The 24,676-nt window shown below is 42.4% G+C and overlaps 2 protein-coding genes across 6 annotated transcripts; one reads left to right on the forward strand and one right to left on the reverse strand.

The window, feature by feature from the left end:
• Nucleotides 1-661: 661 nt before the first annotated feature.
• On the forward strand, nt 662-12,912 carry srpx2 (sushi-repeat containing protein X-linked 2). Its single transcript, XM_056439248.1, has 10 exons — nt 662-870; nt 5,712-5,789; nt 5,961-6,152; nt 6,673-6,849; nt 7,154-7,277; nt 7,348-7,469; nt 7,569-7,748; nt 7,861-7,994; nt 8,115-8,236; nt 11,727-12,912. The coding sequence occupies exons 1-10, from the start codon at nt 828-830 to the stop codon at nt 11,905-11,907; spliced, it is 1,353 nt and encodes a 450-aa protein (XP_056295223.1). The 5' UTR covers nt 662-827; the 3' UTR covers nt 11,908-12,912.
• Nucleotides 12,624-23,606, reverse strand: sytl4 (synaptotagmin-like 4). Of its 5 annotated transcripts, XM_056439245.1 has the most exons (19): nt 23,476-23,606; nt 23,338-23,386; nt 22,797-22,899; nt 21,587-21,772; nt 20,118-20,333; nt 19,658-19,767; nt 19,349-19,463; nt 19,099-19,266; nt 18,291-18,396; nt 18,109-18,199; nt 17,916-18,010; nt 17,220-17,312; nt 16,549-16,727; nt 16,058-16,160; nt 15,409-15,570; nt 14,446-14,572; nt 14,263-14,368; nt 13,973-14,181; nt 12,624-13,375 (listed from the first exon to the last, which is right to left on the reverse strand). In XM_056439245.1, exons 4-19 carry the CDS (start codon nt 21,718-21,720, stop codon nt 13,233-13,235), a joined length of 2,157 nt encoding a protein of 718 aa, XP_056295220.1. In that variant the 5' UTR covers nt 21,721-21,772; nt 22,797-22,899; nt 23,338-23,386; nt 23,476-23,606; the 3' UTR covers nt 12,624-13,232. The 5 variants fall into 5 exon arrangements, with proteins under 5 accessions (XP_056295220.1, XP_056295218.1, XP_056295222.1 ...); XM_056439243.1 differs by lacking the exon at nt 22,797-22,899; XM_056439247.1 differs by lacking the exons at nt 17,220-17,312; nt 22,797-22,899 and having other exon boundaries at nt 23,476-23,604.
• Between the last annotated feature and the right edge of the window lie 1,070 nt (nt 23,607-24,676).

A 24,676-nucleotide genomic window follows, 5' to 3' on the forward strand; every position in this document is an offset into this window, starting at 1 on the left:
CCACTAATAAAGAAACAATCCATTTTAGCCACGTTTTCAGATTTAGTCATTGTTTATTGTTTTAGTCGTTCAAATGAATGCTTTTATTTTGAAGGCAGTAGCTTTATTTCCGGTCTGGTGCTGTCTGACTTCATACAAAAAAATGCATTATTCCTCTGGTGATGTGTCACAGTTGAATGGGCTAAATTGCTCGTCAGCTCGTCCGGTAAATACAATCATCATAACACGGCGCTCATAAAATAAACACGAATAACTACTTTATTTATTTTACAGCATTATATATTTTAGGCTTTCTGTGGGACAATTCAAACTAAATGAGACTTGAAATTACTACATTAAATTGTGTAAATGGGCGTTATATATATTACAACAGACCTGTGGGATCTAATAAGTAGTAGGCCCTATGTGTATTTTCTGTTTTCATGTCTTTAAAAGAAATTACTATATATATTCACGTGTGGTTTTTAATCTTTACTTTCTGGTTTGATGTTGGAGGGGCGAGGTTTAAGGTAGTGGCTCAAATATCATGTTTACAATGCAGCGATTGGAGGAAACACACCAACACAGGAGATCCAACAGCGCCACTAAGCGGCGTCTGACTGTGATGATGAACCAGAAGGATCCTTTCCAGAAGCAGCGGAGACTCTGGTGTGACGGGAGCGCTTATTGTCCTCAGCGGGGATGATTATAAAAAAAGTTGTTTAGAAAGTCGTTTGGTAAACCAACTGTGAACTTTCTCTTGAGTATAACTTTGTACTTTTTTCGGATGGACTTTGGGTTCTGAACCAACCTGCACAAAAACAGTTTTTTTTCCCAGGACTGTCGTCATGATTCTCAACTTTGTTGCTGCGTTCATTTTATACTTCACAGGTAAGTCCAAAAAATAAGGAAGCTCACTTTCTTTACTCAAATGATCATTTAATACAAAATAAAAAAGTATCTAAAAAGTAAAATAATAATACAAATAATAATAATAATTGTATTACGATTGCTGACTAAAGTCATGTAAACATAGAAATCCTCTCAAATCCCTGTAGTAGAGAAATGCCTTCAGTTTAACAGTAATAACAACTGTATTAGATGCAGATGTGCTGAGGCCACTGGATGAATGCAAATGGAAGCCAATCCTCCCTCCAGGAATTAAGAGATGAAATGATGCAGCAGAATCCAGTCAAAAATGAACTTGCCTGCCTTTTCAGGAACCCCACTGCTTTGCTGACCAGGCAGTTTAAATACAGCTCGACTCCAATCACTGCCAGTTAATTACTGAGGAGTCCTCCCTCTAGGCCAAGTGTACACAAGCCTCCATTTAATCCTGCAGAGATAATAACGACCTAAGATCCACGAGAAGCTCAGATGATAAAACAGAGTCATGGAAAGCTTCCTGGACGCCTTTGTCATTAGAGATAAATGAATCCTTTGTAACTCAAACATTAGTCAAACCTTCCTCCGGCGCGTGACTCATTGCTGCTTCATGGACGCACTCTGCTCACCACACTCGGAGTGTATTCAGTATTCACACCCTTCAGTAAAAGCTTACAATCGATGAGTAAGCTATCCATGGTGGTAGTTGTGCAACCTATGTCAAAAACCTTAAGTCAAATAATGCTTAAGTTAACAAGCTAGCTTGTTATTCTAAAATCACTGTGTTACACACAACACTAACATTAAAACAGTGTTAGTATGTTTTCTAGATTGATGATCTTTGGGCCCCAGAGCCAAGATAAGACCCAGAGCCATACAGTAATTAGTACAGAAAATAATTTTTGTGTACAATTTACAACTTGTGTGCCATTTTTGTACAAAAAAGTACACTTTGTATATTTAAGTTACACTTTAATATATTAAGGTTATATTAAAATAGTGTATTTCAGTTTAGTACATGGTTTGAAAGTATACTTATCTAATATGCCAAGAGTGGAAAGTTAAGTACAAAAAAGTATACTTATTACACTTAAATTTAATGTACTTAAGTGTACTTTCTTTTCATCTGGGGTACTAATACTGAATACTACCATAGTCTGCTGAGTGTATTGTGTCAAGGGTTTAACATACTAACATAATAATCCCTATTTACCACTCATGTAGGCTGAAGATGACAGGGACAGGGACAGGGATAGCAACCAGGACCACAGAGACAGTCAAGGCCAGGATGACTGGAATAGCCCAGGCCATGAGGACACAGAAAGTGAAGTGATTTTGATTATTTCCCCAGGTCAGACACATTAGATCTCTTCTTCCTTTAACACCCCCGGCACACACGGCTGTAGTGCAGAGCTTTTTTTTTGCAAAGATGGCACAAACATAAAATGGCTATCATACAATCAAGACAAAGAAGCCCTCTTGTGTTCCCTTTGTCTGGCTTTGACTAATCCCAGAAAAAGCAGCTCTTTCATCACCCGCATGTCTGACCTCCCACACGTACACCGGAGAGTGGAAGAGCATGAGAAGAGACACTTACACAGAGGTTGTGCTGAGGCACATGTCCTCAGATCCTCAAGAAGCACGATCCAGGACCTTCTCGTGGGACCTCAGATGTCGCTTCACAGAGAGCAAGTCTACAGGAGGCGACAAGTGTTGGAGCGCATTACAGATGTGATGAAGCTCATCGGCAAAAGAGGTTTGAGCTACAGAGGCAAGCAGGGAGAGGCAGCATACACACTTGATGGCGACACCATTGAACAGGGTAACTTCTTGGAAATGATAGTTTTACTTGGAAAGTATGACGTCTGTCTCAAGGAACACCTCACTCTCTGCATCGAAAAGAGCAAGCAGATACACCAGTGTGGTTCAAGAGGAGGTAGAGGTGCCCTCGTCACTCTCCTCTCCAAAACAACCATCGACTCCATCGTCGCCACCATTCAACGCCTCATGAAAACTACCATCGCTGCTGCACTCTGGGAATCTGGAATGTACTCGGAGCTCGGCTGTAGCTCAGTGGGGTAAGAGGGCCGTCCTGCAACCGCGAGGTTGTAGGTTCGATCCCTGCTCTCCCCATTAGTTGCAAGTCGAAGTGTCCTTGAGCAAGGCACTGAACCCCCAGTTGCTTCCCGGGCGCATCACTGCAGCCCACTGCTCCTTAATAACTAAGGATGGGTTAAATGCAGAGAACTAATTTCCCCTTGGGGATTAATAAAAGTGTATATATTAATATTAAGATTGAAGCCACACAGGACATCACCGCCCACGATCAGTGCTCTGTTGTGATACAATATGTGAGCGACTAGTTGCTGTGATCAGATGTGAGGCGTCCACTGGGCAGTACTTTGCCCAACTTGTGAATGACATGCTGGAGACCATGGATCTGGATGTGAAGCGGTGTTTTGGAAATTCCACTGACTGGGCCTCAAATATGCAAAGCCAATATAAAGGCTTCTCTGCACTGCTCTCCGAAAAGTTTCCAACTCAAATCCATGTGTGCTATTCACACATCCTAAACGTTGTGCTGTCAGACACACCACAGTGTGTACTGACAAGTGGCTCTCTTTTTCCCCTGATGAACAACTTCGCTATCTTCTTCAGAGAGTCCGACCAGAGGATGAATATCTGGGAGAAGGAGAGCAAAGACCCAAGAGGCAGTCGTCTTGATGCAGCTGTCACAAAGGTGTTTGGTTCTTTTGGAAAGCCAGACGGGGCCCTTTATGTTGGGCCTCTCAGCCATTCAGGATGGAGAGGCCATCAATGCCATGGCACGAGTCAATGCACAGGGACACATCAACCAGCTTCTGAAGTACGAGACTCGACTTACAGCTCAGATCTTCCTGTGAATTCTCCAGGTCACATCACCAAATGTACCTCTAAATACATTCAGACAAGTGGATTGGACATCCTGGCAGCTCATCAGACGGTTGCGGCTGCAGAAGCAGAGCTGAAGGATGTGAACAGAGAATTCCAAAGTGTCAAGACAGCGGCCGACAAATTGATCCAGTGGGCCAACAATCCACTACAGGAGTAGAGTGAGGAGAGGGAGCTGGAGGTGGAGACCACTCTGCCACAGAAAAGGGGAAGAAGGAAGAAATCCATGCCTGGAGAGATGTTCCAAGATGAGGCTGTGACTGATGCCGAAATATCATAAAAGATTTAGGTCCACAATCGAATCATGGACACAGTCGCAGGAAGGCATCAACCAAGAGTACACAACCAAGGCAACAGAACCTGGGCCACATCATAGGCCTCGCATACAGGTTCATGCTTACGCTCTTCGTCACACAGCATGCGAGCGAAGCTTTTTGACGCTGAAATATATGAAAAACAGGTTCAGGAGCTCACTCTCTCAACAGCGCCTGGAGGCCTTTATGTTGATGGCTACTCAGACAGATGTTTTGCAGATGCTGGATAGTGAGAAAATCATAGACAGTGTTGCAGAAAAGAGTGAGCTGCTGTAAAAACTACTCATGTAGTGAGGTAATAATAACACATGAGTATGCTGATATTGTTTTTTTGTTTTTTCTTGTGTGATCTTTCTCTGCTGACCTTCATTCCTTAAGGCTTTGCAGTTATACGTACAGCCATCTGATACTAGCCCAGAGTTAAACATATTCATCTAGCAAATTAGACCTACCTTGGAGTGTTACAATAGCGAGTATCATTTTATTCCATGTGTCCATCCAGGCAAATTGGTGGATACAAATGTAAAATAAATAAATATGTGATGTAATTTCTTTGTAATCATCCAACATAATGTTAAGTGTATGGGTATTTTTCCAAGTAGGTCACTGACTGGGCAATGCGGCGTGTATTGAGTTGGCCGGTCTAACAGTAACGCCACTTTTTCCCCCAGTCCTCCCGCACACCATCAGACTTATGAGCTTCGCTTGTTTATTTCCTCTGACTAATTGTCTGTGAGGGGGACTTGGGAAACATTAGTCTAGGGAAGTGTTACTTAGTGGAACATCGGCCTCATTATGAGAAAAAAACGCTGACGGTAGCTTTAATTTACACATCGCTGGAACAATCTGAAGCAGCTTTCAGAGAAGAGCGAGGGGAAGTTGAATGTGATGCATCGTTGTTATTATTATTAGAAACTGTGTGAAAAGTGAACTCTGTTTGTTTGAGGGCCATAACACAGAAGGGTTGAGCTGCAGCAAAGGAAGCAGCACAGGAACTGCCCGGAGATGGGGGTGGAGGTTAACAGCCTGGAAAGTTTGGCTCTCAGCTCTACACATGGAGTCATTTTTTGTGTGGATTTCAAATGGATTATGTGCCTGAACCACAACTGCTGAGAGAGAAGTATAACAGTGAAAATTATTTATTGTGCAGAAAGACACCATTTTGAATAAAGGCCACAGTTTCCTACAGTTTGCAATTACATGAAAACAGATGAGTAAGAGGGAAAAGATCCAAGGGAGTAATGAAAACATGCTGTGTGCCCTACATTATGGTCAATATTATTGTTGATCCAAAAGGCCAGAAAACACTCGAATACATTGTCTAACATGCGTTATAATATAAAAGTTAATTATTTTCCCTTTCAAGGAAACAACACACATGTTTTGCCTTTTAGAGGATTTCCATATTTCCTGAGTGGACTCACTTGTTTAAAACCCTCGGGAGGTTCTGTTGGGATCACTGATTGCAAATCCAGGTGTCTACAGACTGGAAAGTTATTGAGCTGGTGTTAAACGAAACCTTAAAAGAAGTTACGGAGAAGAGATTGTGCGGGGAGAATCATGGTCATAAGAAATGCTAATGGATTGTCTGTTTTTTTCCAGCGGTCTCTGGGACCACAGCGGACGACGGCTACAACGACTTTGTGGAAGAAGACTACGCTCCTCAGCTCGACTACAAAGGTGCGTATGAATAAAACCAACACGAGTCACTCAGGGGTTGGGTGATATGATAACATAACACCAGATAGTAGACAGTACTGCTGTCTCCTACCACATGTCCATTTAACAGGAAGCATAAGACTCTTCAATACCATTAGTGCTACAGATATGGGTCGTACTCTTTTAACACAGACCCATACTGGTGTCATCCTCCGGGTCTGACCAATGGGGAGGTGACCTGCCACTCTCCTCGCGGCGCGGCCTACAGGAGCACGCTTGACACCCGCTGCGAGATGAGCTGCGACCGAGGATACCGGCTGCTGGGGAAGAGCTCGATTCACTGCCTCGCCAACAGACGCTGGTCTGGCACTGCTTACTGCCGCAGTATGTGAAGTTGAGACTTTATTTACATATATGAGGAGGAATCTGGTGACATTCCCCTTTTTCCTTATTCAAAACACACCATTGCTCGAGCTCATTTGTTCCTTGTATTGCTTTAAACGCGGTCCACACAATCCTACTGTTGTAAAACAGTGCACAGAATGGGTATTAATCCACTAGAAGTAGTCCCCAACAAATGCACTATGAATTGTATTCGCTCAGACCTGCAGTGCTCAGCTGTTTTTTAAAATTCCAATGTAAGTGATCATTCATAGCCCACTTTTAAAGGTTCAAGTCTTCAGGTGGAATGCATTGGGAGGTTCAGAGCAACAGGAAGACTTTGAATAGTATTAAGAAACCAACCAACACATTGTTGGTTTTGGTCTTACACCAACAAAATAAATAAAATAGACTATCACCAGCTTCCTCATTTAAGATAAACTGTCCATCGGAACACCAGATATGTATCGGTACATCGGATATGTTTGTTTCCACTTGTCACTCAACATACTTTGTTCTTCAGAGATGCGTTGCCATGTGCTGCACCTCATTCCACACGGCAGGTACACCTGCACCCAAGGCTTCATGGTGGACTCGAGGTGCGACTTCACCTGCGACACCGGCTATCGCATCGAGGGGGAACACTCACGCACCTGTCAGCGCAGCAGCACGTGGAGCGGAGGGCAGCCAATTTGTGCCGGTACAGATGAGGGTTTTAATCTGGCAGATTCATGAAGATAACAAGAGGTTCAAACTCAAACGTCTCTGTTGAACAACAACTAGGAGGGTTAACTTACTGCTGTGAAATCAACCTGAAGTCATCTGTATTGCTGTCTAGTTTTTCATTATTCTTTCACAAGTCTCAAAGTCACACAACAATAAGCACATTTCTTGCTCCTCTGGTTTTTGGACTGAATCCAGAAATGTGGTCGGCTGTTTCTCAGTCTACATATTCGGCTCTATTTGACTTCTACAGTAAGATGCACTTCCTTCCTTTATTTCAGATACTGATCCTCCAAAGATCAAGTGTCCTCCGTCCAGACTCAAGGTCGCCGAGCCTGGAAAACTCACTGCGATGGTGACCTGGGACCTCCCGGCTGCTACAGATACTGCCGATAAATCACTCAAGTATGTCGCTCCTTTCCTTGGCTCCTCTTTCCTGCTCACCTTAAAATTCAACTAAACAGTCTCTCTGCAGCGTGATGTTGGTCGGCCAGGAGCCAGGCACCAACTTTAACGAGGGAGCCAGCATTATCCGATACAAAGTGTACGACCAAGCCAGAAACAGAGCGGCCTGCAAGTTTATTGTACGTGTTGAGGGTAAGTTGACCTACGATATCTGTTTGAATACACATTGACACAGCATTATAACTCGGATCACACACTGGATTTCTTGTTTGCATCGTGTCCCCCTCCTAGTGAGAAGATGCCCAGAGCTACCTCCACCTCTGCACGGCTACCTCACCTGCTCCTCTGATGGGAGTAACTATGGTGCAGCATGTGAATACCACTGTGACGGAGGGTATGAACGGAGGGGCGTGTCTAGTCGTGTCTGCCAGTTCAACCGCAGCTGGGAGGGAAGCCCCTCCCAGTGCGTTGGTGAGTCAAAATACAAATTCCCATCATACTTATGAATTTGCAGCAGGAACACAATAGTACCCACGTGTGAGGTACCGATGTTGGATGCAATGGTGACTTTGTGTGTTTGTAGCAATGGAGATTAATTTCGACGTGAAGACAGTGTCCGCTCTCCTGGAACAGTTCCATGAAAAGAGGAGGCTGCTGATTGTGTCTGCGCCCAACATATCTGACCCGGACTACCAGCTGCAGAACATCATGATACAAGTGAGGAAAAGCGTTGCTTCACATGAACCCCCCCCCCCCCCCAATCCCCAAAATGATAGGACGTTTGAAATAAACAAGAATCCTCAAAATCTGTTCCTTGTTTTCTTTTGTTTCAACCAGAAGTCAGACTGTGGATTAGAGCTGCGACACGTAATCGTCGTCGAGCTCCTGGGCTCCCCGCCTCGAGAGACGGGTCGCATTAAAGAAAATCTGCTCAGCTCTGAAGTCATCGAGGGGTTGAGGTAAAAGTTACACAGCTCATCACTTGGCCTAGTTATTCAGCAGTTGTGTGTGTGTGTGTGTCTTTATATAATTCCGATTATCATTAACCGTAAGGGTTGTTTCTACTCACTCTCTTTAAATGTCAGGAGCCTCCTAATAAAAAGGAATCCTCTGTGGAAAAATCCACTTGAAGGATTAACAATATTAAAAATAGCAACATAATAATTCCAGCGTAGCAGTAACTGGATTTTGACGAGAGTGACAGAACATCAAAAGTAAATACCTGGCTTTGATTCGCATGAGAATCAATCAGGGCTTTTTTGAAAGTCCCCAATTTGCACAAACACAGGCATGTAGTTTATACAATTCTGATTCTGATTCTGATTCTGATTAGAAGACTGAAAGATATATATTTTTCCACCAGCTGTATTTGGAGTAAGGGGTGCTGTTCACTTTTTCCAGAATGGAAAATCTCTTCAGTCTCTCCACTAACACATAAATCCCATCTGTGGCCCATTGAAACACATTTATTGAGTGTAATGCAATGCACTCTGGGAAATGCAGACAATTATACATCGCTTAGGTAGTAGAAGTAGAGGGAAGTGAGTGCATCTGATCAATGCTCTTTATGGCTAGGAGATAAGGAGATAAACATAAATGTAAACGAGCATTTCAGTTAAGATTAAATGTGCACTTATGTATATTTAAATGTTGGGAATGCATCAGAATTATCATCCAACTCTATATATGATTTTAGAACATATTATCTTCAGATCAGACATCTTTTAGCATCTTTCATCTAATTGTTTTGGTTTTGGAAGCTGACTTCTTCACTGTTTGGTTCACTTCCGGAGCAACATTACCTTTCACTTGCAGTTTCTGGCCATCTGAATTTTAGGACAAGCATCCCTCTTCTTCTAGCTCGGTTATGGCCTCCACCAACTCATGAGGGAAATATCCGTCGTTCTAGCTGCAAAGCGCCCCACTGTGTTCACCAGCTGGATGCTAACTGTGTCTGTCAGTTGTTACTGAGCAGGTAACATTGTTGGTGTACCAGAGCATTTTTGCGAGAAACAGCGACTGCCAAAAACACCACAGGAGTGAAAGTGAACTAAAACAGTCGAGCTGTGGACCAGAAAACCCAAACACAGAGGTGTAAGATATTGTAAAGCTCAGTGGCGGGCCGTGCATTTTCTACCTAGGCCTTCAATGCCGTCTTACTACAGCTGAACAACCTAATGTAAGATTAGTTCACCATGTATTTATGTATGTACATGTGTATATATCAGATAACCCCCCACCCATCAGTGCTAGAGCCTGCTCTATCCCCCCAGTCTACGAGTATCCAGGGTACACATCCTGGTTACCATATGCTGGTCCCCAGGACTCTCCCAGATCCTCAAGTAGACCTCAGAACAGCGCTCGAGTCTGCTCTCTATATATGCACTCTGGTTCAGTGCTCCGTGACGTCACTAGCGACGTCACAGCACAGAACCAGAACGCTGCGTTGTGAGAGCCAATCAGCGCTGAGCTGCTCCGCTGTTGGATCTAATTGGCTACTGCTGTTCTCGTGGCGCTGGATGCGGAAGTCATTCACACCGGGGCGCTAGAAGTTACGACGTGTGTGGCATTTCCACAAGAAGTATAACGTAGAAAAAGTGGTTAATTATTCCGTGGTGGATAGCGGAACATATTTTTCCACGGAGCAAAGTAACGGAGATAAGCCACGCCCCCTCAACGACGCGTATGACGGGGTTAAACCACAAACAGTTGGGCTAGTGAACTCACTCAAGCGATGTCAGTTCTGTTTGTGACGGACACATGCTGAGCAATGGATCTCCAGGACCTTTACAGGACTTTAAACCAAATTTCCATGATTAAACATTTTGTGTAGCCTATACATGAAAAAGTGAGAAGATGTAGTGTGTGTATATATATATATATAAAGCTCCAGCTGAAATGCTTGATAATCAGTGGCGGCTGGTGAAAAATTGGGCGCGGTTTTAAATAGCACAAAAAAATGAAAAGAAAGAGGTTTTAGTATTAAAAAAAAAAAAAAGAAAAATTTAAAAAAAAAAAAACCATCAACCACTCCAATAACACAACTCAACACACTGTACAACTGGGCATGGCAGGAGTTCAGAGCAGCTTTAAGAAACATTGGGTTGGGTTTCAGAGGTTTACAAAATAAAAGTTTCACCCTCACATGAAAGAGGTTCAGAGCAGAATAGAGTCAGAAAGAGATCACATGTTACATTGGGTGACAGAGTAGAGCCACTACTGTAAAGAAAAGTAGCCTCCTCTCTTTAAAGTGGTCAAACTTCTCCATAACTCTCTGGTTAAAGTCAATCATGTCTGTAACCAGCCTGTTTCCATTATTCTGGAGGGAATGTGTCTGTTTTTCAGAACTTCTTCGTTGTGTTTCGATGCCAGTTCGGTCTCCTTCTGCTGCTCTGCAAACAGGGTTAGCTTCAGGCTGTTAGCGAGTTAGCGTCATGCTCTTAGCTAGATAACTGCGGCAAGATTCGTGCTTTACACTTGTCTGCAGCTCTTTAGATCCCTCACCCCGTTGTAGTCCAGAGAGTTTCAGTCCCAGGACTTTGGAACGACAGACAGGGGAAACTAAACAGCGCATTACTCACTGAGCCTCCAGCTAACAGCTCCGTTAGCTACCTGCTCGCGTAGCTCCGTGGAGCTCTCTGGCTGAGGGAACGATACGTCTCTGATCTGCCGAATTGTCCAGTCACGTGAAATAATAAAACGATGTCATTGGCCAACGAGCGCACATTTTTGCGACCCAAGATTCACGTTTCATCCGCCAATGAGAAGCCGTCCTTGCCGAAACGACTGAAATGTTGTATCGATGCCGTACACACACGTTAGATCGCCTCGAAAAAGGGGAGGGGCTTCTCTCCGTGATAATGGCGATATATTATATTTTTTCACATTAACTTAAGTGGTTGTTGACAGGCTGACGGTCTCCCACACACATTTAGCGCGTCAACACTGTTATTTACTATTTAAATGATTTGGCATATAATGTTTTTTGACAGGATGTATTTTTTTTTTTTTCATCTCAAAATTTTAAGAGGGCCGACGCCCTAGCGCCCCCTATGGACGAACCGCCACTGTTGATAATCCTCTGTGGATCGGTCACTATGAGCACCCCCCTAAATCTTTATTTTAAACATTGATTATCGCAGCTTGAATAATATCAAAGTATTTAACCCTTGTGTTGCCTTCGGGTCAATTTGACCCGATTCAATGTTTCACCCTCTCCTTACCTTTTATATTTTTAACATATTTTTTACTTGAGAGGTCAATATGCCCAGCTATTACAATCAAATTAATTTTATTATTAATTTTTTTTTTAAGTTATTTTGTTTTATGTTTTGTTTTGTTGTTGAAAAGAAAGACTTTAAACATTACATTAAACATTGAATCGGGTCAAAATGACCCGAAGGCGACAGGAGGGTTAATAATCCAATGTGTGTCTCTCTCAATGTGTAGACAAGTGTTCAGAATCTCCAGATCCTACTTCAGCATGTTGCTGCTGGACGAGCTCGGACTGGACCGAGAGCGCTTCATCACCCCGATGGCGTCGGATGAGCTGTTCTCCTACATCGACAGCTTCCTGCTGGATGAAGAGCAGCGAGAGAGACTGGAGCTCCACAGGGACTTCTGTGACTAATTCAATAAACTTTTCTGGTTGCCACAGCCAGCGCCGCCGCTCCCATAACGCGCACTACGCGCTGCGCGTAGGGCACCAAGTCCTGAGGGGGCACCACAAAATAGGCAACTAAAAAAATCCTCAGTTATAATAACTATAATGCCGATATTATTTCAGTCTAGAAATATTAGGCACCTTTTAGGCATGTATATCACAAAACAGGCAGAACAAGAGAGAGAGAGAGAGCTGTTTAATCGCTCAGCACCCCCCCCCCCCCCACCGACACCACGGGTCCTTTTCCTATCTCAGGGGGGGCATCATGAAGGAGTTATGCTTAGGGCACCAACATGACTAGCGGCAGCACTGGCCACAGCGATAAACTCATCAGCTTTACTAAGCACAAGATGAGGAAGGAGGACATACAACGAGGCACCAGGTCCAGAAGGACAATAGGAGGAGAGTTCCTCATGTTTCCATGTGATCACTTAACACTGAAGTTCTAGCACTGTTTTCACTCTCAAACAATCCAGAACATGGACATCACAGCTGCAGAGAGTAAAACACACAATATATTTAGAACCATAGAATTAGGTTGGATGCATGACGTGAATTTTGTCAAAGAGCCCTCAATCTGATCTGATATTTAAATAAGAATTAAAGAGGAAAATCACTTCAACTACTGAGGAAGTCGAGTGGACAGTGTTTTTAAATCCAGCTGGTATGGACCTCAAGCAGTCTTTGGGTTTAGGTTTTTTTTATTGGGAGAACAGAATATTCAATATTCAACACGACTGATCACATATCGTTAAAAGTTAAAAATACACATTCTATCAATTAAAATAGGGCTTTTCAACTAATATAAACACAAGTTATAGCACAATTACTTGGATAAAATACCAGAAATGTTGTATAATGCCAGTTTAAAAGAACTTGTTTTCCTGTGTAATTCTGTACATGTATATGGAAAAAGGTGAATCATTACAGCACTTTTTCTGTGCATGCATTAAAAAAAATTGCAAAAATATATCCAGCCTAAATTTGTTTTTAACATAAAACAACTATGAAAGTGCTCTTCAAATTAATCCAAAGTTTAGTGTTGTGAAGATTTTCAACAGTCACACCGCAGTGAAGTGGAGGGACGCTGCTGAAGACAAAGCCCATACGGGGATGCAGATGTTCAGCCGGCCAGTGAGCTGTGTGTCTGCTTACAGTCAACCAGTGTGGAGGTTCACTTCAGATAGACCAGCTTCTGGTCTGATAAAATATAATAATCCACAATCTCATATTTGTCACGGACCCCCACAGCATCCTTTCTTCAGTTTCTGGTTTCTGCCTGCTTGCAGTCCTCATTTGCCCGTCAGCATAGTGGAGCGCAGTGAAAGAGTGCCCTCTGCCCACGAGTCCGGGTACTGCATCATCTTCTCCCACAGACTGACTTCCTCTCCAACAGAGTCCATTTCCACCTCCACTTTTCCAGTTTTTACAGTGCCTGCAGGAGCAAAGAGTACATGAATGTGAAATGAAGTACAGAGTCTTTTTACTATTAATGACGGCAAATTATTTATACTCGCTGAATTCTCACACACTTGGGAAAAACACATGGAAGCCTTGAAGTTGCTTCAACAGTTGTCAAAAATTAAGTGTGTGTTTAAAGAAAAAAGGGTTGATAACGCTTTTGCAATGAAACTATCTAAACTAGAAAAGGGAAAATAGGGTATTAATTTCTCTTATTATGAATGTGAATAACATGTTCCTTCCCTTCAGTTCTACACCCAAGTCTAGAGTGCAACACAAACAAAGGTACCACCAATTACTTCTACAAAAAGGTTGAAGTAGTATAAATCAGGCTGAACAAAGGCCAAAATAATAAACAAAAGAATCTACTTCCTCAAAAAACGTTGTGAACTAGACAAGCAAATGGATGCTTTACATTTACAGAAGGTGATTTACAACAGAATTTGACACAAAAAGGAAAAATAAGAGCCATATCCGATTCATTCTCACAAAAGCACTTCTCACGCGCAAGCCGAGTGGGAAAAGAATAAAGTACTTCTTCTCATAGATTTATTGAATTCTATCTTTGTACCTTTCATGCAGCCGAGACGAAGTCCTCCCAGAAATTCGTTGCTCGACATGGCCTCTCTGTCCCACACCGTCAGCTCCAGACACATCTCCCCCAGCTGCTCCAGAGCCAGCTCCTTGTACACAAACGTGTGGTCGTATTGGGGGTTCAGGGTCTTCTTCACAACTGGAGTCTTCCTCTTTGTGGTCTTTGCCTTCGTTGGGAACAAGTATCTGCAGAACCACAAACATGTTAGGTCTTAAAAACAGAGAAATGCAGTAAGTCATTTTAAGACAGAAGAGTCCATCACTAACCCTTTTACGAAGCTATCCGAGGTGCCTCCTGTTTTCATTGCGACCAAATTATTGGCCTCTTTAATAAGGACATGCAGTTCCCCCCCTTCAGTCACCACCTTTTTGCCTGAGGAGAAAATAGACACTAAGAAAATGAAGGCAAAGTGTATCAAACAAAGTCAGAGTTTCTCGTCATCGTCTTACCTTTGTTTTTCTCGTTTTTGGGCTTTTTAGGTGTGACATACTTCAAGGAGATCACCAACTCTCCTTTGTATTGAGCAAACGCTGACGCAGGCCCACCACCAGCACCACCCGCAGCAGCAGAAGCTGACTGTTTAAAAAGAGTGCATCATATTTAGCACAAAACCAAGTAAAACCCGTTCTGACAATCAGGCCTCAGGCAGAAATTGACAATATTTGTGCTTGGAAGGAACATAACAAACCAAACGTAGCAAACTACACTTACAAAAGGATTCTTAGAAAAAGGGTTATTACTTTTTCCAGAATCTCAGTATTTTGTTAGTTTTTAAACTGTTGCCTTAAGGTCCTCTTTTACCTTCATTTTTACACCAAGTTCATTGTTCTGATTTGGAGCACTTTTTGTTCTTTCATGTCCATTTAATTTATTTATTTGTACTAATATTTTACGTGTGGGTCATCTATTTGTCACGCAGGTTTACGTGGTTCACACACTTTCAAAGTGATGCGCTATGAAACGGCGAATAAGAAGACTTCTGGCAAGTAAACAGGTACACAATCAAGACAGCCTTTACATCTTTAAGAAAAATCTAAAATAAAAAAACATTGCAAACATTTTATGAGGAAGGAAATGAATTAAAGACATTTGTTGGATGGAAAGGATAAACAAACACCATTAAGTATTTTTCCTTGAGGTGTTTATACTTCGTTAAATCCCTCCACAAGAGGAGTTCCTAACCTCTATTGGACTCCTCTTAGTAAACATAACATGGTACATTCATGTCGACGTACTAAAAGTCGCCGTCCTCTCGGTTTATTGTGATGAAGGAAAAGTATTCAAACCTCAGCCAGGCACATGATGTGATTGGGCGAGCGTCACTGAATGTAAACATTACACTTCAGAGGCCACCTTTAACAAAGAAGCCGCCATAGTACGCTAAATAAAGCCACATCGTTATCTGGATCTACCTTCCCCATGAGAGTCATGCGGTCCATGTACGGGGTGTCGAGGTCTCGGGTGTCCAGGGCGATCTCAACCTCTCCGAGGAAGGCGTTGCGGCTGAAGCGACCATAATGCCAGACTGATATCAAGATGGAGCGGGTGAACAGCTGACTGCGGTTGATGGAGTACTGTTAGTGGGAGGTGAGGAGGAGAAGACAGGATTGATCAAAGGCCCATCTCAATACTGAAACCGTATAGAACTTTAATGCTCTAGTGCTGAGGGAGTTTTAAATAAATCATAGATCACAGATTAAAGCAGAGGATGAATTCTGATCTGATCGGAAGTGGCATTAACCTTCTTAAAAATCGAAATAATTGCCTTCTTCCTCTTTCAAAGAGCAAATCTAAAGTTACAGTCCTTTTGCACACTGGTTTCATCGAGCTGCTTCCCTCTCAGCAGTTTGGTTTGTCATTGTATTCAAGTAGACTACATCGGAACAAAATCAATATTTGACACAAGCTATTTTAATCTTGAACGTCAATATCAACCTTATAGTCTCTGTAGGTGTGGTCATTATATAGAGGAAGGTCACTAATCAGGGAGTGTCATTGAGTCAACAGCACAGGGTCAACAGTTGAAGTGCAGTTGGAGAAGTGCGTGTTATAAAGCCTCACCTTCAGGGTCTCTTTGTAGACGGGGTTGACCGTGTTTCTCTTGATGCTGGTCTTCTTTTTGCTCTGGCGAGATTTATCAGGGAGCAGATAACATTTCACATATCTGAAACACAAAAACAGAACAAACTGTGTTCCTCCTGGACGTGACTGCTGGCTCGTTTGCAGTACTTCCTGACTAAATGCAATGACAACTTCCGTGGACATTCGATTTCCTGTTAAGCTCAAGTAATCACCTCTGGGATGCAAGTTTCAAAAGGCTTTTGTAAACACAGCAACTTCTTATCTGCACTGATTGAGGCGTGTATACGTGTGCGTGTGCGTGTGTGTATACGTGTGTGTGTGTGTGTGTGCAGTAAAACCATGCGTCTGTTTTAGAACCACAATCTGTACTCAGAAAGCCACAATTTGAGCAAACTGTGCTTCAAATGATGCGTTTCGCCTGGTGGAGCTCCACATTACAGCTTCAATTGGAGAAAGATTTGCTTATTTACGGGTGGGAAAGCAGCTTGGAGGCGTCGCCGTAGGCCAGCCCCTGGCACTCCTCGATAAAGACGTGGAAGCTCTGGGTGTGGTCGTTGTAGCAGAGGGAGAAGACGAGGTCTCCGGTCACCTCCACGCTGTCAAAGTCTCCCGCTTCACTGTAGATGCTCATCATGCTGCCCAGCGTACTCTGGAGAAACACAGACAGCTGCCCTAAATAGACAATCATCAACAACTCCTGTGTTGGTTCAAAGTTGTATTAATACAAAATATTAACATGAAGATATTGGTTGGATAGTGAAGCTCTACAGGTTTTATGTTGCAGATCACAGTTAATAACGCACAAATGTAAACAAAGAAATCATACATTATATATAAATATAGGAAAGTTAAATGAGGGGGGGGGGGGGTACAAACAAATTAGCAAAGATCAGGATGTTTCTGTCATCTGAATCCAGATTGACCGCATGAAAGTCAGCTGGCCTCTGCTTGACTTTCCCCATGTGCCTTTGGTAACTATTATCGGTATACACATTTTGCAACGTCAATTTCACACGTCCTAATTTGCTGCAGGATATCCTGAGGTTATAGATGCTCGTTCAGATTATCCAATATTGGTTCCGTTCTGAGCCGCTCTTCAAAGAACCTTAAGAGGACCAATGTGAGGAAGTCAATACTTTACCCTTGAGCTATGTATGCTGTACGTGCTTGACAATATTGTCCTTTTATGATAGCTAACCAAGCTGTCAATATCTTCGTCCTCCTCTCCATCTTCCTGTGGCAACATAATAAACATTTGGAAGCCCGATCAAAAACACTCAGATTTGGGTTCTTAAGCCAAAAATTATGCTTGTTATTCAAAAAACAAACAACTGCTTTTTAATCGAATTGAAGTAAATCAAAAAATAAGCAGAATGCTGTTAAACATCAACTGTAAGCGGCAGGCTTTAGTGTTATTTCCTACATTCAGAGGAGAGCCTCCATTTGGCCGTGACGTTCAACAAACTCCACAGGAAATAACCCACCACAGGAGAGGCAAGCATTGCATGCAGATAGCCTCAGAAAGATCAAAATGTGATGCAGCCACCAAACATGTTTCGTTATGATTTAGAAGCTCGACTGTCACTTGCTCTCTGTTGGAGACTTTCTGCTCTGTTGCTGCCAGATAGCTATGTCTACGAAATCCTCCTTCTGAAGTACATTGCAGTCGCTGAAATATTACAATATCCCCAAAAATGTCCTACATTGAGGGTTCTTCATTATAGTGCAGAATGTAAAAATAGAAACAAGAAAAAGAAACAAATGCTGTACTAAATAAAAAAAATTACAGATTCATGACAAAGCAGTATGGTAAGCGTATGAAACACTTGAGTCTGACCTGCATGTCCAGGCCCGGCACAGACTTGCTCCGGCTGCCCATCGAGGCCTCCGATGCGTTGCGTCCATCACGCAGGTCCAGCGTCGATACATGCTCTGTTATGAACAGCAATTAAACTGAGACACGATGTTTTTCTTTGTTCAGAATTAAATGAAAAACAACGGAATTGCACATGGTCACATCAGATGCTGACCAGGAGGTTTGGGGTCCCGTTTGATGCTCTTCTTGAAGAGCTTGTCAACATCTATCTGCGGGCTCGTGCTGAGCGGTTTGACTTCTGGGGCCTGCAGTGACAGGAAAAGGGAGTCAGTCAAAACATTGTTGTTATTTTTTTAAATGTTTATAGTTTGAGACATAAACTTGAAAGAAGCATACATTGTTAGCTTCCATGTCAATGCCAACGCTAATGGCTTTGACTGGAGTGGTCAGACTGGAAACATTGGACCCTGCTTGGCTGGGCGGAGCCAAAAAGGGATCACTCCTGTGTGAGGACACAAGTCATTATTATTAACAGTTACAACATTTTACATTCAAATAGATGTCAAATAATTTGTTCAGCTTGTGTGTGTGACCTAGTGTCAACATGTGACTCTAATCACATTTAAACTAACTAGCAAGTGGGATATCTCAGCCAATGTTCTATGCCACATGTGGGATTTACTCTAATTTGAAAAAGATAAACAGAACAGCACTACCATTAAGTTATTTATTTATGCGAGGATGTTTCAGGTACATGATTCCCCAAAGTGAAATCGTCCATGCACGAGTAAGTTAATGTCACATTTATGGTTTGGGATTTTTTGCTCATTAAGATTCCACCCATTGGTAATTAACATACAATGAGGCTGAATGAACCGATTTATTTTAACAGTGCAATTTGCAAACTATAATGTCTGGTGCAGAGGACAACAAAATGAAAATACCTTTTTTTAATGGAAACTATGAAGTTTAGACTACAGGTCAACCCAAAAAAAATAAGGAAAGGATTTTCGAACAAATTACTAAATAGTTTGTATTTAAAAACTATCTGAGGCAGACTCGGCCGTCTCAGTCTGGACACCAGTACACTGATCGACTACGACTATAAGGAAGGAATACAAACACAACACCTCCTGTTATTAAAGCATCTTTGAAGTCCACTTGTCGCGTTTGGACATTTCAGTAGAGCTTATGGTGAGTTTACCGTTGTTGCTCAGGGGTCACATGGCCAGAATCCGAGCATGTTTTACTGCTCCTTATACTCTTGTTCTCTGCAGACTCCGAGTCACTGCAGGCTGACTTTGACCAAACATCCTCCTTCAATTCCAACGATTCTCTTGACGCCACTGATCCTGAATTCTCCTTTAAATGACTGTACACATGACAAGATGGAAATGTTCTTAATCTGAAAAACCATTCACCATTTATTAAACTGACCAAATTGACTAACGCACCCTTTGTTATCCGTTATCGGATTTTTCTGCCTGACCCGTGGCACAGGAATGGGAAGATCTGGGTTTATTTCAGGACTCCTCAACAGTATTTCCCCCGTTGTCTCACGCTTCTTTGCTATAAAACACAGAAATAAAGTGAACTCGCACACCAGTTGAGCAAAATGTCATCATGTTACTGTAGTTCACATTTCTCTCCCCCTACTGTTGGACTGGGACCACATTCCAGTGACGGTGGGCCTTTCATTTGGCTGAGCGCTGTTTACATTCCCGGTTGAACAGTCGATACCCACTTCCTCTTCCTGCACTCACCCTGAGGTTTCTTTTTCAGGGAGGCTCTCACGAGGTCGTGTAGAGGCATCGTGGAAAAACGGTTGGTCCTCTGATCGTAGAACCAGTCCCCCGTCCTCTTCTTTATTTCCCTAGAATCCAACACAAATGCTTCTTTAAAAAAAACAGGTGTAAACTGAACAGAATTTACATTAATTAATCAGTTAAAAAACTGGTTTGTAAAATGGTAATGATACCCATCATGCTGTGAGCTCAATAAACTCTGCTCTTCGGTTTAACAATTGTTAAAAAAATGAATTATGTGTTTTCAGATATCCGTCTTTTACAGCCTGGAGCACAATTTACGTACGACTCTTACATGTTCACTAGGTGTTGAGCTTTTCAGGATGTGTTGACAATCTGAACAATATATACACTAAAGACAAACTGATGTGACACAATTATTCTGGCAAGTTAAAGGAGAGTATGAACAATCCCTTACGACTCGATGGAACACACGCTGCACAGCCAGGATCCTTCGTGGAGGACTGTTCGGCAGTCGCTGCACACATGGTGGTTGCACACCTTACACTTGCTGGAGAAAAACGTCAGTCGACTCAGAGGCTCCTGGCATCTGCCACAGCTACGATCACTGTAGCGTCCACTGCCACGTTTGGCCCCTCTCCTCTTCACATCCAGCAAATCTGTCTTCAAACCCCTGAGACACAGCACAAATATTAAAAGACGACGACGAGTCCTTTGAGAAACTTCCCGAGTCATCTAGAAGTTATATTAAATATTTAAACATTTATACATCTCCTTGTAAAGAAACTTTCATGTTTGGGGTTTTACATATACTGGACATTTTGGGTTGTATGATGGATCCTAATCTTGTGGAGATCGATATGGTTGAGATCAATATTACTATAAAATTTTTCATTTGTATGTTTTATAACAAATACAACTTGTTGAAAATCAATTAACAGAAGTTTTCTATTTACTTTAATTAAGGTATTTAGGTAAACATACCAAGAATTCACTGAAATTCACAGAATTTAAATTTCTGTTCTGGTTCCAAATCTGAAAATCTTACATGAAATGTTTTCAGTTAAGCATTACACAAGACAAACTTAATGAACAAAAAAAGTTTGAGTTTTGTCAAATACAATCTGAATATGATCATGCCGTCACAATATTCAATCAATAAATGACAATATTGAATAAGCTCCCAGCCCTCAATCAAGGCATTGCAGTGTACATTAAGATAGGAGACACACTGTATCTTTGAGTCCTCTCCATGGCCTCTCGTGTCACGGTGTCAATCTAAAACCAGCAACTGGGGCTGTAAGGTTTGAAGTTATTTTATTCTGATGCTAATATAATACGATACCTGGCTATCTGATACCTAAATTATACTTTTCACTAACATAGTTTGAAGAATATAAACATGTTTTTCCTTTTTCTCAGTGCAGTGTTTTATGTATTGTTGTCTTGGTACAAGAACGTTGACAAAAAGAAAGAATTAAATTACAATCATAATTTGTATATACATTACTATTACAGAAAAAGTAAACAAGAATAAAAAGGAGGACTACGTTTCCAATCCTAACTGTTATACTAAATTCTCTGGACTTAAGTATTCAAAAAGTACTGAGGTTCAATAAGCAGCTCTACCAACAACAAGACACATTATTAGATGATGTAATAAATTAAATACCTATATAATATTAAAAGAAATACAATTTCAAAAAAATATCAAAGCTGTAATAGATAACTTAAAATGAAAATACACGAAACCATTTTAGACATCTATGAATTACCTGGTAAAACTGAATGACGTAGTTTGAAATGGTATTATATTTAACCCTTGTGTTGCCTTCGGGTCATTTTGACCCGATTCAATATTTAATGGAAACTACAGGAGGCCGGTGAACCATTTAATACAGTTAACAGGAAGTGCTCTCTTCTCACCGCACACGCTCCCCCTCAGCCTGCCGAAGCTCCTCGTCCCGTTGCAGCACCTCCAGGATCATCTCCCGCTCCGAGTCGGTCAGGAAGCCCAGGTTGATCATGTCAGCGGCCCGGGGCATCGCGCCTTGAACCATCAACCCTCCACGTACGTCAACTGGCTCAGCTCAATGGCATCGAGAAGATCTCCTGTAGACAAACCAGATCATCAGGAATAAACTCTCCCTCGTTTCACTACTGGAGAGGCGGTTAAATGTTCTGATGCAAAGCGACTGACGCAGAGCTCTGCAGTAAAAAGAGGAACTTGTGGCCGTGATGCCCTGCGGCGGGGAAGACAGACGGGCAGAAACTGCCGTGTGATCCTAATCGAATGACGAATACAGAGCGAGCGACGTTTCTCTCACCCTGGTGGCCTCCACACAGCGATGTCACATTACAGCAACTTTATGATGGATAGTTTGAGTACAAGAGTTGTCACCTCCTCCGTGTATTCCAAAAGCCTCATCTCCATTCGTCCAAAAAGGATTGCCCATGAGAATCTAGATAACCAGTAAGCCACCAGAGACTGACTCACAGGCATGTTTTGCAATTCATATAATTCCAAAAATGATAAATGATTTAAAGGAACCAGGATGCCCGAGGATATATTTATTTATTCTGCCCGGGTGAAAGGTTGTTTTGAGTTTGACAGGCAAAACAACATGAACTTGGCTATTATGCAGGGTTCCCACCCTCTACGGACACAGAGATGTGGGTGGAGTTCAGTAACTTCCCCATTTGTTTAATCCCAATGTGTCACATGCCATCATGGATGTCTTATTACTATTAAAAAAAGGACAACCTGGCACAAGTCCAGGGCCCCAAAGACTCAGAGCCTCCCCCCCCTGAACTTCACCTTAACAACGTTACCCAAAGAGACATGACATTAACCAGGAAGAGACTCAAAATGACCACAAAGCAACATAAAACAAACATAAATAGACCCAACAAATAGAGCGATGCAAAACAGCTGCAAAGAGACTGTGAAAAGGGGACAACAACCACAAAGAGACACAATATGACACAGAAAACACTGACGTCTGAGTGTCTTTCTGGGAGAGGTGATGGGCCCATTGTCTCGTAATCTGCCCCTGTCAGTCATGTTCCCTTCAGAAACGTTACGCTCCACTTCAGTTGCATGAAAAGAAATTAAAGAGAGGAGGAAATTAAGTACCTGCCAGGTGGGAAAACTGCAATTCAAAACCGCCATGAAAACTGTTTCCTCAATGTTTGAATGCCTGGAGCCAAGTAACTCCAGCAGGAGTTCAGCAAGGCCGCTGTTGGATACGCTGAAACTTAACCTTCAAGGAAATGGCGCATGCGCATGGACCAGATGACAGAGATAGTGCACACAATGGAAACATCCTCTACAAACACGAAACAGAAGATTAAGGAGAAGGAATTTGTTTAAAACACAAACACCGAGACAAGTTGTGTCAACTGTTCGCGTCGTGGACAGAATGGATTTAACAAACGTGAAAATCCACGGCAGCAAATAATATCCTAAAGTGCGATAACGTGTCAGGATTCAGCCCCAAACAGACTAAACGAAGCCAGCGTTACTTCACCGTGTCGTTATGAAACCGGTAACTTTGAACCCATCGGGAAGGATGACGATTTCGGGGGAGAACCTTTCGATTATTTGTTACCACATGACATTGTCTGTCAATGTTAAAAGAAAACTAGATCCAATAAATATAAATAAAAAGACACACCTGTTAACTCTGCGCTGCCTGCGTCACTGCGGGACACCGCGAGATATTCCTGACACAAAAAAAGAAGAAAAACGATTAAAAGTAGCAAAGCATGTAAGATTATTACATTTCCGTGTGTCCATAAAGTGATTTGCCCACTTTCTCCGGTGGCTGTGACCACAGCGCTGCCCTTTCTTCTTCTTCTCCTCCTCGCCTCCCGTCTGCTCAACCTGTTGACTTTGTGCGCCGGAGGAGTCCCGAGTACCGGAAGATAAGGAAAGTTTGCAGCCGAAAGGCAGGAGCGCCTCTGCACATTTTCCATGACAGGTGCGTTTCCTTCACTGCGTGGAAAACGTGCCTCATTGAACCAGTCCACTAATCTTCTCCCATTGCTCCCAAAAGGGGAACAGTTTTGGAAAGTGCAGGCTTTTACTTCGAAAGAAAGAAAACACAAGTTAAGTGAGAGAAATGCGATGAGTAAACGAACATAGAGTGAGCTATTTGTTGCCATTGAGAAGAAGAAGAAAAAAATACACCATTCTGTAAACACGGTGACATTATTTATTATTAAGGCGGATACAATGCGATGGTGGAGCACATTGTTCAGCAAAGGTTACCCGGATGTACACACCGTTTTAAAGTCTCACCCAGACAGTCCTTAAAACAAATACCTGGCATCTAAGAGGACAGAGTGAGATTATAGTTCTCTTAAAAATATATACATCAATAACCTCACATGGTGTCTTGTCCCCACTGTAAGTATACTCTTATTCAAGCAGGAGAGATTTAAATATTAATATTCATAATCAAATGTGCACAATCAGGTGCATCAGTGCGTTTATAGACAGAGGAGGAACTGAGATGACCCTGGATGTTTCTGCAGCTACTACTTCAGATATAACTCATTTGGGCCATCGCTCAGAGACACAATCCACCTGTGTCTGTTGAATGTGGCTCCTTTGGCAACTTTGTGCAAAGACCCATGTCGTACTTTCACCCCCAGTAAATGAAAGTTACATTGGTCCACCACAGCAGAGCAGCTTCAGTGCTTTCCACTGGCGGGATGAGCGCCGGCCATCCAGAAGACCTCCCATCGCCGTTCAATTCGGGTCAGACCTGCTGACTGAAGGGCATATCATATGATTCACATCATTTCCATGCTTGTGTAACCATTCAGTAAGCAAAAGCCTCTCCACTCATTCATTTAGTTTCTTCAATGTGTCACCTGCCTACAGCTCAGAAGTGAACTGTCCTGTAGTATGGATTCAATCGTGCGCTGCCTACTGAGGTACCAAAGATATGGCGACAGAAACATTTATTGGTTTGGGTGTTCCTGTAATTACCAACACACTGATGAGAC

The sequence above is a fragment of the Pseudoliparis swirei genome, chromosome 19, assembly GCF_029220125.1.
Source record: "Pseudoliparis swirei isolate HS2019 ecotype Mariana Trench chromosome 19, NWPU_hadal_v1, whole genome shotgun sequence".
In the NCBI taxonomy this organism is placed as follows: Eukaryota; Metazoa; Chordata; class Actinopteri; order Perciformes; family Liparidae; genus Pseudoliparis; species Pseudoliparis swirei.